Here is a 12,957-nt window from a genome sequence, read left to right on the forward strand (position 1 = left end):
TTATATCCTGAGTGAGGACTGAGAACGCGCCTGTAATGTTGCTTTAGATGTTCTGACAGGAGGCCACATGAGAAGAGCTGAGAGCCAACAGATTCTCTGAAAGCCTCAGCAGGAAAATCTTTCCTACCGATCACAATCAGCGTTACAGAAACAGGATGAGAGTAAAGGTCGTCCTCTGCAGCAACATGAAACATGAAAAGACGGAGTCTGATCCAGCCGACCGTAAACTTTATTTAAAGCAGAGACATGTTGTTGCTTCATATCTTTATTAAGTAACTTCCTGCTCGACAGGAACGACCTGATGATGTCATCAGGTTATTCATCAGTTTGGACAAATTACAAATTCTGTTTGATGTTCAAAATAGACAAAAACATTTACTGTTCAAAATCACATTTTTCAATCCCGACAGTGAAGGTGATGTCACATCCTGTATGGCGTCATCAGGTTATTTATTTCTATGTATTTCCTCACTGATTCTCTAAAACAAAATAAACGTCTATTAACAAACTTTTAAATATAAAAAAAAAACACTGGCGCTCCGTGGGTGGGGCCTACAGCTAGTGGGAGGGGTCTGACTTCCTGGGCCATGCTGATTGGTCGGTACACTGGAAACAGTAGCGCAGGAATCGAACTCGCGGCTTGATGTGGAAGTCAGCAGGTATCCTCCAGTTCCACATTTTCTGTACCTGAAACATATGAACACTTTTAGTCTTTTACCTTTAAATTAAAAATTCTTTTTACATCAGTTCACTCGTTCTCAGATCTTCAGGTCTGTTTCCGTCACAGTAACGTGGTTCTGTTTGGACCCACAGGCTGAATGTAAAGACTTAAACCCGAGTTAAGGGTGGAAGTAGCCTACTGTGCTAAGGTACACTTTAGAGGTACTTGTACTTTGTGTATTTCCATTTCATGCCACATTAAACTTGTACTAAGTTGTACTTTTCCTGCACTGCATGTGTCTGACAGCTTCAAGTACGACGAAAGAACTTAAAAATGCTGCTGACATGTTGGAATAATAATAATAACCCAACAATATAATATAATATATATATATTTAAAGTATATTTAGTTTGGAATACCTCTGAGTATTTTTACATTGTGGTAGATTAAGAAAAGGACTGGCTGGTTCTGGATCTGATGCTGAGTAAAACCAGGTCCAGGATCACTCATCCTAAAATCACATTAATCAGTCAACACACTGAACTGGGAAATTTAACTGGATATGAATTCATTGTTTAATTCACAGGCTGTCCTGACATCAGGAGAAGCTCAACAACTCAAAGTGACTTCAGTTTGTTAAACGGATGTTACTGTGATGAATGTGTCACAGTGACCTTTGACCCTACGGCCCTTCTGCCAATCCTTCAGAGTTTGTCTCCACTGGTGATGAAACAAAGCTTTACAGCTAAAATTGTGATGGGACACAGATTCCAGATTATTATTAATTATTTACCACAGAACCACCCTGACAGTCTGTGATGGTTCAGATCTCAACATCTGAATCAATAATCTAATCTTAGAGTGATTCTGGTTCTGTCAGAACCTGTAGGTACCGAGGTGCGGGTCTGAGAGGAGCGACTGTTTTCAACAATTTGAAATTAGATCAAACGTTAATCGTCTAAACGAGGATCCAAAAAAAAATCCAGAAACCAGGGACCATCAGACAGCCGGGTTCTCCAGAGCTCCTAAATACATCACAGTGTCCTAAACGCTGGACTCGTCTATCCAGAACCTAGACTGAGGACAGGACTTAAACGTTCAGGGTCAGGTTCAGAGGTTAAGGGTGAGTGCAGAGGTCAGGGTGTGCTGTACCCACCTTCAGGACCCTGACCAGATGGGTTGTACTGTTCAGTGACTGAACCTGCAGAGAACAAGCAGAACCAAGAAAAGAGAAAGAACAAGCCTTCAGCACCTGATCTCAGGTAAGATACAAACCAAACCAGGAACCTGAAGAAGACACCAAACTTTGAAGAAACTAAACAACACCTGAACCTAAACCAAGATCTAGCAACACAAACCAGAACCACTGACCCGATTCTGATGGAAACTGGCCACAACTGGTTTGTAGACTGGTTTCAGATCGGGCTTAAACAAGATTGTAGACTGGTTTCAGACTGGGCTTTAACTAGTTTCAGACTGGGTTTAGACTGGTTTGTCGACTGGTTTCAGACTGGGCTTAAACTAGTTTCAGACTGTGTTTAGACTGGTTTGTCGATTGGTTTCAGACTGGTTTATAGACTGGGTTTAGACTGGTTGTGTAGACTGGTTTCAGACTGGGCTTAAACTAGTTTCAGACTGTGTTTAGACTGGTTTGTCGATTGGTTTCAGACTGGTTTATAGACTGGGTTTAGACTGGTTGTGTAGACTGGTTTCAGACTGGGCTTAAACTAGTTTCAGACTGTGTTTAGACTGGTTTGTCGATTGGTTTCAGACTGGTTTATAGACTGGGTTTAGACTGGTTGTGTAGACTGGTTTCAGACTGGGCTTAAACTAGTTTCAGACTGTGTTTAGACTGGTTTGTCGATTGGTTTCAGACTGGTTTATAGACTGGGTTTAGACTGGTTGTGTAGACTGGTTTCAGACTGGGCTTAAACTAGTTTCAGACTGTGTTTAGACTGGTTTGTCGATTGGTTTCAGACTGGTTTATAGACTGGGTTTAGACTGGTTGTGTAGACTGGTTTCAGACTGGGCTTAAACTAGTTTCAGACTGTGTTTAGACTGGTTTGTCGATTGGTTTCAGACTGGTTTATAGACTGGGTTTAGACTGGTTGTGTAGACTGGTTTCAGACTGGGCTTAAACTAGTTTCAGACTGTGTTTAGACTGGTTTGTCGATTGGTTTCAGACTGGTTTATAGACTGGGTTTAGACTGGTTGTGTAGACTGGTTTCAGACTGGGCTTAAACTAGTTTCAGACTGTGTTTAGACTGGTTTGTCGATTGGTTTCAGACTGGTTTATAGACTGGGTTTAGACTGGTTGTGTAGACTGGTTTCAGACTGGGCTTAAACTAGTTTCAGACTGTGTTTAGACTGGTTTGTCGATTGGTTTCAGACTGGTTTATAGACTGGGTTTAGACTGGTTGTGTAGACTGGTTTCAGACTGGGCTTAAACTAGTTTGTAGACTGGTTTCAGACTGGGTTTAGACTGGTTTGTAGACTGGTTTCAGTCTGGGCTTAGACCAGTTTGTAGACTGGGTTTAGACTGGTCATGTTGTCTGGTTTCAGACTGGTTTGTGGACTGGTTTATGGCTGGGTTTAGACTGATTTGTAGACTGGGTTTAGACTGGTTTGTGGACTGGTTGATGGCTGGGTTTAGACTGGTTTGTAGACTGGGTTTAGACTGGGTTTAGACTGGTTTGTAGACTGGTTTCAGTCTGGGCTTAGACCAGTTTGTAGACTGTGTTTAGACTGGTTATGTAGTCTGGTTTCAGACTGGGTTTAGACTGGTTTGTGGACTGTTTTATGGCTGGGTTTAGACTGGTTTATAGACTGGGTTTAGACTGGTTTGTAGACTGGGTTGAGACTGGGTTTAGACTGGTTTGTAGACTGGGTTTAGACTGGTTTGTGGACTGGTTTGTGGCTGGGTATAGACTGGTTTGTATACTGGGTTTAGACTGGGTTTAGACTGGTTATATAGTCTGGTTTTAGACTGGGTTTAGACTGGTTTGTGGACTGGTTTATAGCTGGGTTTAGACTGGTTTGTATACTGGGTTTAGACTGGGTTTAGACTGGTTTGTGGACTGGTTTATAGCTGGGTTTAGACTGGTTTGTAGACTGGGTTTAGACTGGGTTTAGACTGGTTTGTAGACTGGTTTATAGCTGGGTTTAGGCTGGTTTGTAGACTGGTTTATAGACTGGGTTTAGACTGGTTTGTGGACTGGTTGATGGCTGGGTTTAGACTGGTTTGTAGACTGGGTTTAGACTGGGTTTAGACTGGTTTGTAGACTGGTTTCAGTCTGGGCTTAGACCAGTTTGTAGACTGTGTTTAGACTGGTTATGTAGTCTGGTTTCAGACTGGGTTTAGACTGGTTTGTGGACTGTTTTATGGCTGGGTTTAGACTGGTTTATAGACTGGGTTTAGACTGGTTTGTAGACTGGGTTGAGACTGGGTTTAGACTGGTTTGTAGACTGGGTTTAGACTGGTTTGTGGACTGGTTTGTGGCTGGGTATAGACTGGTTTGTATACTGGGTTTAGACTGGGTTTAGACTGGTTATATAGTCTGGTTTCAGACTGGGTTTAGACTGGTTTGTGGACTGGTTTATAGCTGGGTTTAGACTGGTTTGTATACTGGGTTTAGACTGGGTTTAGACTGGTTTGTAGACTGGTTTATAGCTGGGTTTAGGCTGGTTTGTAGACTGGTTTATAGACTGGGTTTAGACTGGTTTGTGGACTGGTTGATGGCTGGGTTTAGACTGGTTTGTAGACTGGGTTTATGGCTGGGTTTAGACTGGTTTATAGACTGGGTTTAGACTGGTTATGTAGTCTGGTTTCAGACTGGGTTTAGACTGGTTTGTGGACTGGTTTATAGCTGGGTTTAGACCAATTTGTGGACTGGTTTGTGGCTGGGTATAGACTGGTTTGTGGACTGGTTTATAGCTGGGTTTAGACTGGTTTGTATACTGGGTTTAGACTGGGTTTAGACTGGTTTGTGGACTGGTTTATAGCTGGGTTTACACTGGTTTGTAGACTGGGTTTAGACTGGGTTTAGACTGGTTTGTGGACTGGTTTATAGCTGGGTTTAGACTGGTTTGTAGACTGGGTTTAGACTGGGTTTAGACTGGTTTGTAGACTGGGTTTAGACTGGGTTTAGGCTGGTTTGTAGACTGGTTTATAGCTGGGTTTAGACTAGTTTGTGGACTGGTTGATGGCTGGATTTAGACTGGTTTGTCTATTGGCTTCAGACTGGTTTATAGACTGGGTTTAGACTGGTTTGTAGACTGGGTTTAGACTGGGTTTAGACTGGTTTGTAGACTGGGTTTAGACTGGTTTGTGGACTGGTTTGTGGACTGGTTGATGGCTGGGTTTAGACTGGTTTGTGGACTGGTTGATGACTGGGTTTAGACTGGTTTGTGGACTGGTTGATGGCTGGATTTAGACTGGTTTGTCTATTGGCTTCAGACTGGTTTATAGACTGGGTTTAGACTGGTTTGTAGACTGGGTTTAGACTGGGTTTAGACTGGTTTGTAGACTGGGTTTAGACTGGTTTGTGGACTGGTTTGTGGACTGGTTGATGGCTGGGTTTAGACTGGTTTGTGGACTGGTTGATGACTGGGTTTAGACTGGTTTGTGGACTGGTTGATGGCTGGATTTAGACTGGTTTGTCTATTGGCTTCAGACTGGTTTATAGACTGGGTTTAGACTGGTTTGTAGACTGGGTTTAGACTGGGTTTAGACTGGTTTGTAGACTGGGTTTAGACTGGTTTGTGGACTGGTTTGTGGACTGGTTGATGGCTGGGTTTAGACTGGTTTGTGGACTGGTTGATGACTGGGTTTAGACTGGTTTGTGGACTGGTTGATGGCTGGATTTAGACTGGTTTGTCTATTGGCTTCAGACTGGTTTATAGACTGGGTTTAGACTGGTTTGTAGACTGGGTTTAGACTGGGTTTAGACTGGTTTGTAGACTGGGTTTAGACTGGTTTGTGGACTGGTTTGTGGACTGGTTGATGGCTGGGTTTAGACTGGTTTGTGGACTGGTTGATGACTGGGTTTAGACTGGTTTGTGGACTGGTTGATGGCTGGATTTAGACTGGTTTGTCTATTGGCTTCAGACTGGTTTATAGACTGGGTTTAGACTGGTTTGTAGACTGGGTTTAGACTGGGTTTAGACTGGTTTGTAGACTGGGTTTAGACTGGTTTGTGGACTGGTTTGTGGACTGGTTGATGGCTGGGTTTAGACTGGTTTGTAGACCGAGTTAAGATTAAGGCCTTTTCAGGCTGAACACTGAACATTTGTAAAACTTACCAGCCATCTGTGTGCGATCTGTCACAGCTGGATGACCTGAAACAAACACACACATTAACATTAGCACACATTGCCACTGTAGAAGAGGAACTGACAGGCTTGCACTGGACTTCTTCTTCTTCTGTAGAAATTAAAGAAACTTACTTGAGTCAAGTTGGGTTCCTGTTGGATCTGCTGAAACTACAAACAAACATATTTTAACAACATGTTTCAGCTTTAGAGGTTATTTCAGAGATCTATCCGGTCTCAGTCTGAATCACTTCCAGGTACGCGTCCTGAATGCGCAGTGGTGTTTCTCGTGCTGGTCCCGCCCACGAGTTCCTGCTCAGCCCATAGACTTTAAATTGTGATGACATCACTGATTTTAAAATTATTTTCTCGGCTTGAGGAAAGTTTTCAAACCTCCACAGATCAAATATTCATGATAGAAGAGTCGTTAATGACTTTGCAGTTGGAGGCGTCGTCAGCAGCGTCACAGACGGCTCTTTTAAAACTGTGCTCTTCACTGTAGTGTAGACAGTAGTGTACACAGTGTACTGCATGTAAGAGTACTAACGGATGTTAGAACTGAGACGCAGAACAAGTGTTATGATACATCGATGCCTTAAACCTTTGACCTGTCCGCCATGTTGGAGGGGTGGGGCTTACCTAATCCTGTGGAGTCTGTTGTCATGGTAACCAGGTCTGTGTAGGAGTAACCACCTGAAGCTGAAGAAAAAGCCGAAAGGTGAGTGACAGACAGACAGGTATACAGAGAAACAGGTGTACAGACAGACAGGTGAGTGACAGACACATAGGTATACAGAGAGACAGGTGTACAGACAGACAGGTGTACAGACAGACAGGTGAGTGACAGACAGACAGGTGTACAGACAGACAGGTGTACAGACAGACAGGTGAGTGACAGACAGATAGGTATACAGAGAGACAGGTGTACAGACAGACAGGTGTACAGACAGACAGGTGTACAGACAGACAGGTGATTGACAGACAGACAGGTATACAGAGAGACAGGTGTACAGACAGACAGGTGAGTGACAGACAGACAGGTATACAGAGAGACAGGTGTACAGACAGACAGGTGTACAGACAGACAGGTATACAGACAGACAGGTAAACAGACAGACAGGTATACAGACAGACAGGTGTACAGACAGACAGGTGAGTGACAGACAGGTGAGTGACAGACAGACAGGTATACAGAGAAACAGGTGTACAGACAGACAGGTATACAGACAGACAGGTGAGTGACAGACAGGTGAGTGACAGAGAGGTGAGTGACAGACAGACAGGTGTACAGACAGACAGGTGCACAGACAGACAGGTGAGTGACAGACAGGTGAGTGACAGACAGACAGGTATACAGACAGACTGGTGCACAAACAGACAGGTGAGTGACAGACAGGTGAATGACAGACAGACAGTTGAGTGACAGACAGGTGAGTGACAGACAGACAGGTATACAGAGAGACAGGTGTACAGACAGACAGGTGTACAGACAGACAGGTGAGTGACAGACAGGTGAGTGACAGACAGACAGGTATACAGACAGACAGGTGCACAGACAGACAGGTGAGTGACAGACAGGTGAGTGACAGACAGACAGGTATACAGAGAGACAGGTGTACAGACAGACAGGTGTACAGACAGACAGGTGAGTGACAGACAGGTGAGTGACAGACAGACAGGTATACAGACAGACAGGTGCACAGACAGACAGGTGAGTGACAGACAGGTGAGTGACAGACAGACAGGTATACAGAGAGACAGGTGTACAGACAGACAGGTGTACAGACAGACAGGTGAGTGACAGACAGGTGAGTGACAGACAGACAGGTATACAGACAGACAGGTGCACAGACAGACAGGTGAGTGACAGACAGGTGAGTGACAGACAGACAGGTATACAGAGAGACAGGTGTACAGACAGACAGGTGTACAGACAGACAGGTGAGTGACAGACAGGTGAGTGACAGACAGACAGGTATACAGACAGACAGGTGCACAGACAGACAGGTGAGTGACAGACAGGTGAGTGACAGACAGACAGGTATACAGACAGACAGGTGAGTGACAGACAGGTGAGTGACAGACAGACAGGTGAGTGACAGACAGACAGGTGAGTGACAGGCAGACAGGTGTACAGACAGGTGTACAGACACACAGGTGAGTGACAGACAGGTGAGTGACAGACAGACAGGTATACAGACAGACAGGTGCACAAACAGACAGGTGCACAGACAGACAGGTGAGAGACAGACAGGTGAGTGACAGACAGACAAGTATACAGACAGACAGGTGAGTGACAGACAGGTGTACAGACACACAGGTGAGTGACAGACAGGTGAGTGACAGACAGACAGGTGAGTGACAGGCAGACAGGTGTACAGACAGGTGTACAGACACACAGGTGAGTGACAGACAGGTGAGTGACAGACAGACAGGTATACAGACAGACAGGTGCACAAACAGACAGGTGCACAGACAGACAGGTGAGAGACAGACAGGTGAGTGACAGACAGACAAGTATACAGACAGACAGGTGAGTGACAGACAGGTGTACAGACACACAGGTGAGTGACAGACAGGTGAGTGACAGACAGACAGGTGAGTGACAGGCAGACAGGTGTACAGACAGGTGTACAGACACACAGGTGAGTGACAGACAGGTGAGTGACAGACAGACAGGTATACAGACAGACAGGTGCACAAACAGACAGGTGCACAGACAGACAGGTGAGAGACAGACAGGTGAGTGACAGACAGACAAGTATACAGACAGACAGGTGAGTGACAGACAGGTGTACAGACACACAGGTGAGTGACAGACAGGTGAGTGACAGACAGACAGGTGAGTGACAGGCAGACAGGTGTACAGACAGGTGTACAGACACACAGGTGAGTGACAGACAGGTGAGTGACAGACACACAGGTGTACAGACACACAGGTGAGTGACAGACAGGTGAGTGACAGACAGGTGTACCTGGGTGCAGTGTGTGTGTGAAGCTGTCTACAGACTCTGTGTGGAGGACGACGGGGGACGACTCTGTAAAACGACATGATCACGTGCCATCGGTGAATTAAAGACTCACAGGTAAAACAAACAAACTCTTGGTGTTGGGGTTGTGGTTGTCAAAACAACATGTCTTACCTGTGACATCATGGCCAAGTCCAAGACCTGACACTGGAACCAATCAGAACATAGAGTCAGGTTTCTACCTGTTATCAATACTGTTCATCAATCTATTGATTTATTGATCTATCAGTCCCCCTGTCTCACCTGTGAGGTCGATGTGAAGACCAGTCGCTGACTCTGCTCCACCTGCTGACATCATTGTAACATCTGATTACATGGTTTATTGATCACTAATTAGAGTTCTTATTTACTAAATTATTTCACAACAACTTGAAGGTGAAGAAAGCGCAGCGTTGGTTCACGTCAACTGACTCTCAGGCGAAGTGGTGATGTCATAGCTGAACAGGCACTTAATCATTCACAAGGTTTATTAACTCTTTATGAAGCAGGGAAAATGAAAATCTATAGTTTCTTCAGTTTGTGTAAGTGATCAGCATATGAACAATTTCATAATAATGTAGACTGATCGATCAATAATGTACCTGGGAGATCAGTCTGGAGGTTCTGAGTCTGAAGTTCACTGAAGGAAATGAGTCGATCCGTCACTGCAGAAAAAAGCAACACACACACACTGTACTACACTGCTCAGAGAAAATAAGGAAACTTCACCATCACAGTTGGTGCGATTGTGAATCAGTGTCACCTGTTTTGGTGTAAATGAGAGGGACAACATATGCAGAGGAGAGACGATAGGTGCAGAGGAGAGACAACAGGTGCAGAGGAGAGACAACAGGGGCACTGGAGAGACAACAGGGGCACTGGAGAGACAACAGGGGCAGTAGAGAGAAAACAGGGGCACTGGAGAGAAAACAGGTGCACTGGAGAGACAACAGGGGCAGTAGAGAGAAAACAGGGGCACTGGAGAGAAAACAGGTGCACTGGAGAGACAACAGGTGCAGAGACAACAGGGGCACTGGAGAGACAACAGGGGCACTGGAGAGACAACAGGGGCAGTAGAGAGAAAACAGGTGCACTGGAGAGACAACAGGTGCACTGGAGAGACAACAGGTGCACTGGAGAGAAAACAGGTGCACTGGAGAGACAACAGGTGCAGAGGAGAGACAAAAGGGGCACTGGAGAGAAAGCAGGGGCACTGGAGAGACAACAGGTGCACTGGAGAGAACACAGGTGCACTGGAGAGACAACAGGTGCACTGGAGAGAAAACAGGTGCACTGGAGAGACAACAGGTGCAGAGACAACAGGGGCACTGGAGAGAAAGCAGGGGCACTGGAGAGACAACAGGGGCACTGGAGAGACAACAGGGGCACTGGGGAGACAACAGGGGCACTGGAGAGATAACAGGTGCACTGGAGAGACAACAGGGGCACAGGAGAGACAACAGGTGCAGAGGAGAGACAAAAGGGGCACTGGAGAGACAACAGGTGCAGTGGAGAGACAACAGGTGCAGTGGAGAGACAACAGGGGCACTGGAGAGACAACAGGGGCACTGGAGAGACGACAGGAGCACTGGAGAGATGACAGGTGCAGAGGAGAGACAACAGGGGCAGTGGAGAGAAAACAGGTGCACTGGAGAGACAACAGGGGCACTGGAGAGACAACAGGTGCACTGGAGAGACAACAGGTGCAGTGGAGAGACAACAGGGGCACTGGAGAGACAACAGGGGCACTGGAGAGACGACAGGAGCACTGGAGAGATGACAGGTGCAGAGGAGAGACAACAGGGGCAGTGGAGAGAAAACAGGTGCACTGGAGAGACAACAGGGGCACTGGAGAGACAACAGGTGCACTGGAGAGACAACAGGTGCAGTGGAGAGACAACAGGGGCACTGGAGAGACAACAGGGGCACTGGAGAGACGACAGGAGCACTGGAGAGATGACAGGTGCAGAGGAGAGACAACAGGGGCAGTGGAGAGAAAACAGGTGCACTGGAGAGACAACAGGGGCACTGGAGAGACAACAGGTGCACTGGAGAGACAACAGGTGCAGTGGAGAGACAACAGGGGCACTGGAGAGACAACAGGGGCACTGGAGAGACGACAGGAGCACTGGAGAGATGACAGGTGCAGAGGAGAGACAACAGGGGCAGTGGAGAGAAAACAGGTGCACTGGAGAGACAACAGGGGCACTGGAGAGACAACAGGTGCACTGGAGAGACAACAGGTGCAGTGGAGAGACAACAGGGGCACTGGAGAGACAACAGGGGCACTGGAGAGACGACAGGAGCACTGGAGAGATGACAGGTGCAGAGGAGAGACAACAGGGGAAGTGGAGAGACGACAGGGGCACTGGAGAGAAAACAGGTGCAGAGTAGAGAAAACAGGGGCACTGGAGAGACAACAGGTGCAATGGAGAGACAACAGGGGCAGTGGAGAGACGACAGGTGCAGAGGAGAGACAACAGGGGCACTGGAGAGACAACAGGGGCACTGGAGAGATGACAGGTGCAGAGGAGAGAAAACAGGGGCACTGGAGAGACAACAGGAGCAATGGAGAGACAACAGGTGCAGAGGAGAGACAACAGGGGCACTGGAGAGACAATAGGTGCAGAGGAGAGACAACAGGTGCAGAGAAGAGACAACAGGGGCAGTGGAGAGACAACAGGGGCAGTGGAGAGAACACAGGTGCAGAGGAGAGACAACAGGGGCACTGGAGATACAACAGGTGCACTGGAGAGACAACAGGTGCACTGGAGAGACGATAGGTGCAGAGGAGAGACAACAGGAGCACTGGAGAGACAACAGGGGCACTGGAGAGACAAAAGGGGCAGTGGAGAGACAACAGGGGCACTGGAGATACAACAGGTGCACTGGAGAGACGACAGGTGCAGAGGAGAGACAAAAGGGGCAGTGGAGAGACAACAGGTGCAGAGGAGAGACAACAGGTGCAGAGGAGAGACAACAGGGGCAGTGGAGAGACAACAGGTGCAGAGGAGAGACAACAGGGGCACTGGAGAGACAACAGGTGCACTGGAGAGACAACAGGGGCACTGGAGAGACAACAGGTGCAGAGGAGAGAAAACAGGTGCACTGGAAAGACAACAGGTGCACTGGAGAGACAACAGGGGCACTGGAGAGACAACAGGTGCAGAGGAGAGACAACAGGGGCAGAGGAGAGACAACAGGTGCGCTGGAGAGACAACAGGGGCACTTGAGAGACAACAGGTGCACTGGAGAGACAACAGGGGCACTGGAGAGACAACAAGTGCAGAGGAGAGAAAACAGGGGCAGTGGAGAGAAAACAGGGGCACTGGAAAGAAAACAGGTGCACTGGAGAGACAACAGGGGCACTGGAGAGACAACAGGTGCAGAAGAGAGAAAACAGGGGCAGTGGAGAGACAAAAGGTGCACTGGAGAGACAACAGGTGCAGAGGAGAGACAACAGGGGCACTGGAGAGGCAACAGGGGCACTGGAGAGACAACAGGTGCAGAAGAGAGAAAACAGGGGCAGTGGAGAGACAAAAGGTGCACTGGAGAGACAACAGGTGCAGAGGAGAGACAACAGGGGCACTGGAGAGGCAACAGGGGCACTGGAGAGACAACAGGTGCAGAAGAGAGAAAACAGGGGCAGTGGAGAGACAAAAGGTGCACTGGAGAGACAACAGGTGCAGAGGAGAGACAACAGGGGCACTGGAGAGGCAACAGGGGCACTGGAGAGACAACAGGTGCAGAAGAGAGAAAACAGGGGCATTGGAGAGACAACAGGGGCACTGGAGAGACAACAGGTGCACTGGAGAGACAACAGGGGCACTGGAGAGAGAAAACAGGGGCAGTGGAGAGACAACAGGGGCACTGGAGAGACAAAAGGTGCACTGGAGAGACAACAGGTGCAGAGGAGAGACAACAGGGGCACTGGAGAGACGACAGGTGCAGAGGAGAGACAACAGGGTAGTGGAGAGA

At 47.4% G+C, this 12,957-nt stretch overlaps 1 protein-coding gene across 1 annotated transcript in view; it reads right to left on the reverse strand.

Moving 5' to 3' along the window:
* Positions 1 to 267: 267 nt before the first annotated feature.
* Positions 268 to 12,957, reverse strand: part of si:ch211-80h18.1 (uncharacterized protein LOC555593 homolog) — a 35,497-nt gene continuing 22,807 nt past the window's right edge. Inside the window, exons 15-23 of the mRNA XM_046059079.1 lie at positions 9,582 to 9,644; positions 9,244 to 9,288; positions 9,115 to 9,147; positions 8,947 to 9,009; positions 6,611 to 6,670; positions 6,107 to 6,142; positions 5,963 to 5,998; positions 1,818 to 1,862; positions 268 to 687 (exon numbers count right to left, since the gene is read on the reverse strand). Coding sequence (XP_045915035.1) covers positions 653 to 687; positions 1,818 to 1,862; positions 5,963 to 5,998; positions 6,107 to 6,142; positions 6,611 to 6,670; positions 8,947 to 9,009; positions 9,115 to 9,147; positions 9,244 to 9,288; positions 9,582 to 9,644 — 416 coding nt within the window. The 3' untranslated portion in view covers positions 268 to 652. The remainder of the gene's footprint in view (positions 688 to 1,817; positions 1,863 to 5,962; positions 5,999 to 6,106; positions 6,143 to 6,610; positions 6,671 to 8,946; positions 9,010 to 9,114; positions 9,148 to 9,243; positions 9,289 to 9,581; positions 9,645 to 12,957) is intronic.

This window comes from Micropterus dolomieu, linkage group LG09 (genome assembly GCF_021292245.1).
Source record: "Micropterus dolomieu isolate WLL.071019.BEF.003 ecotype Adirondacks linkage group LG09, ASM2129224v1, whole genome shotgun sequence".
Classification (NCBI taxonomy): Eukaryota; Metazoa; Chordata; class Actinopteri; order Centrarchiformes; family Centrarchidae; genus Micropterus; species Micropterus dolomieu.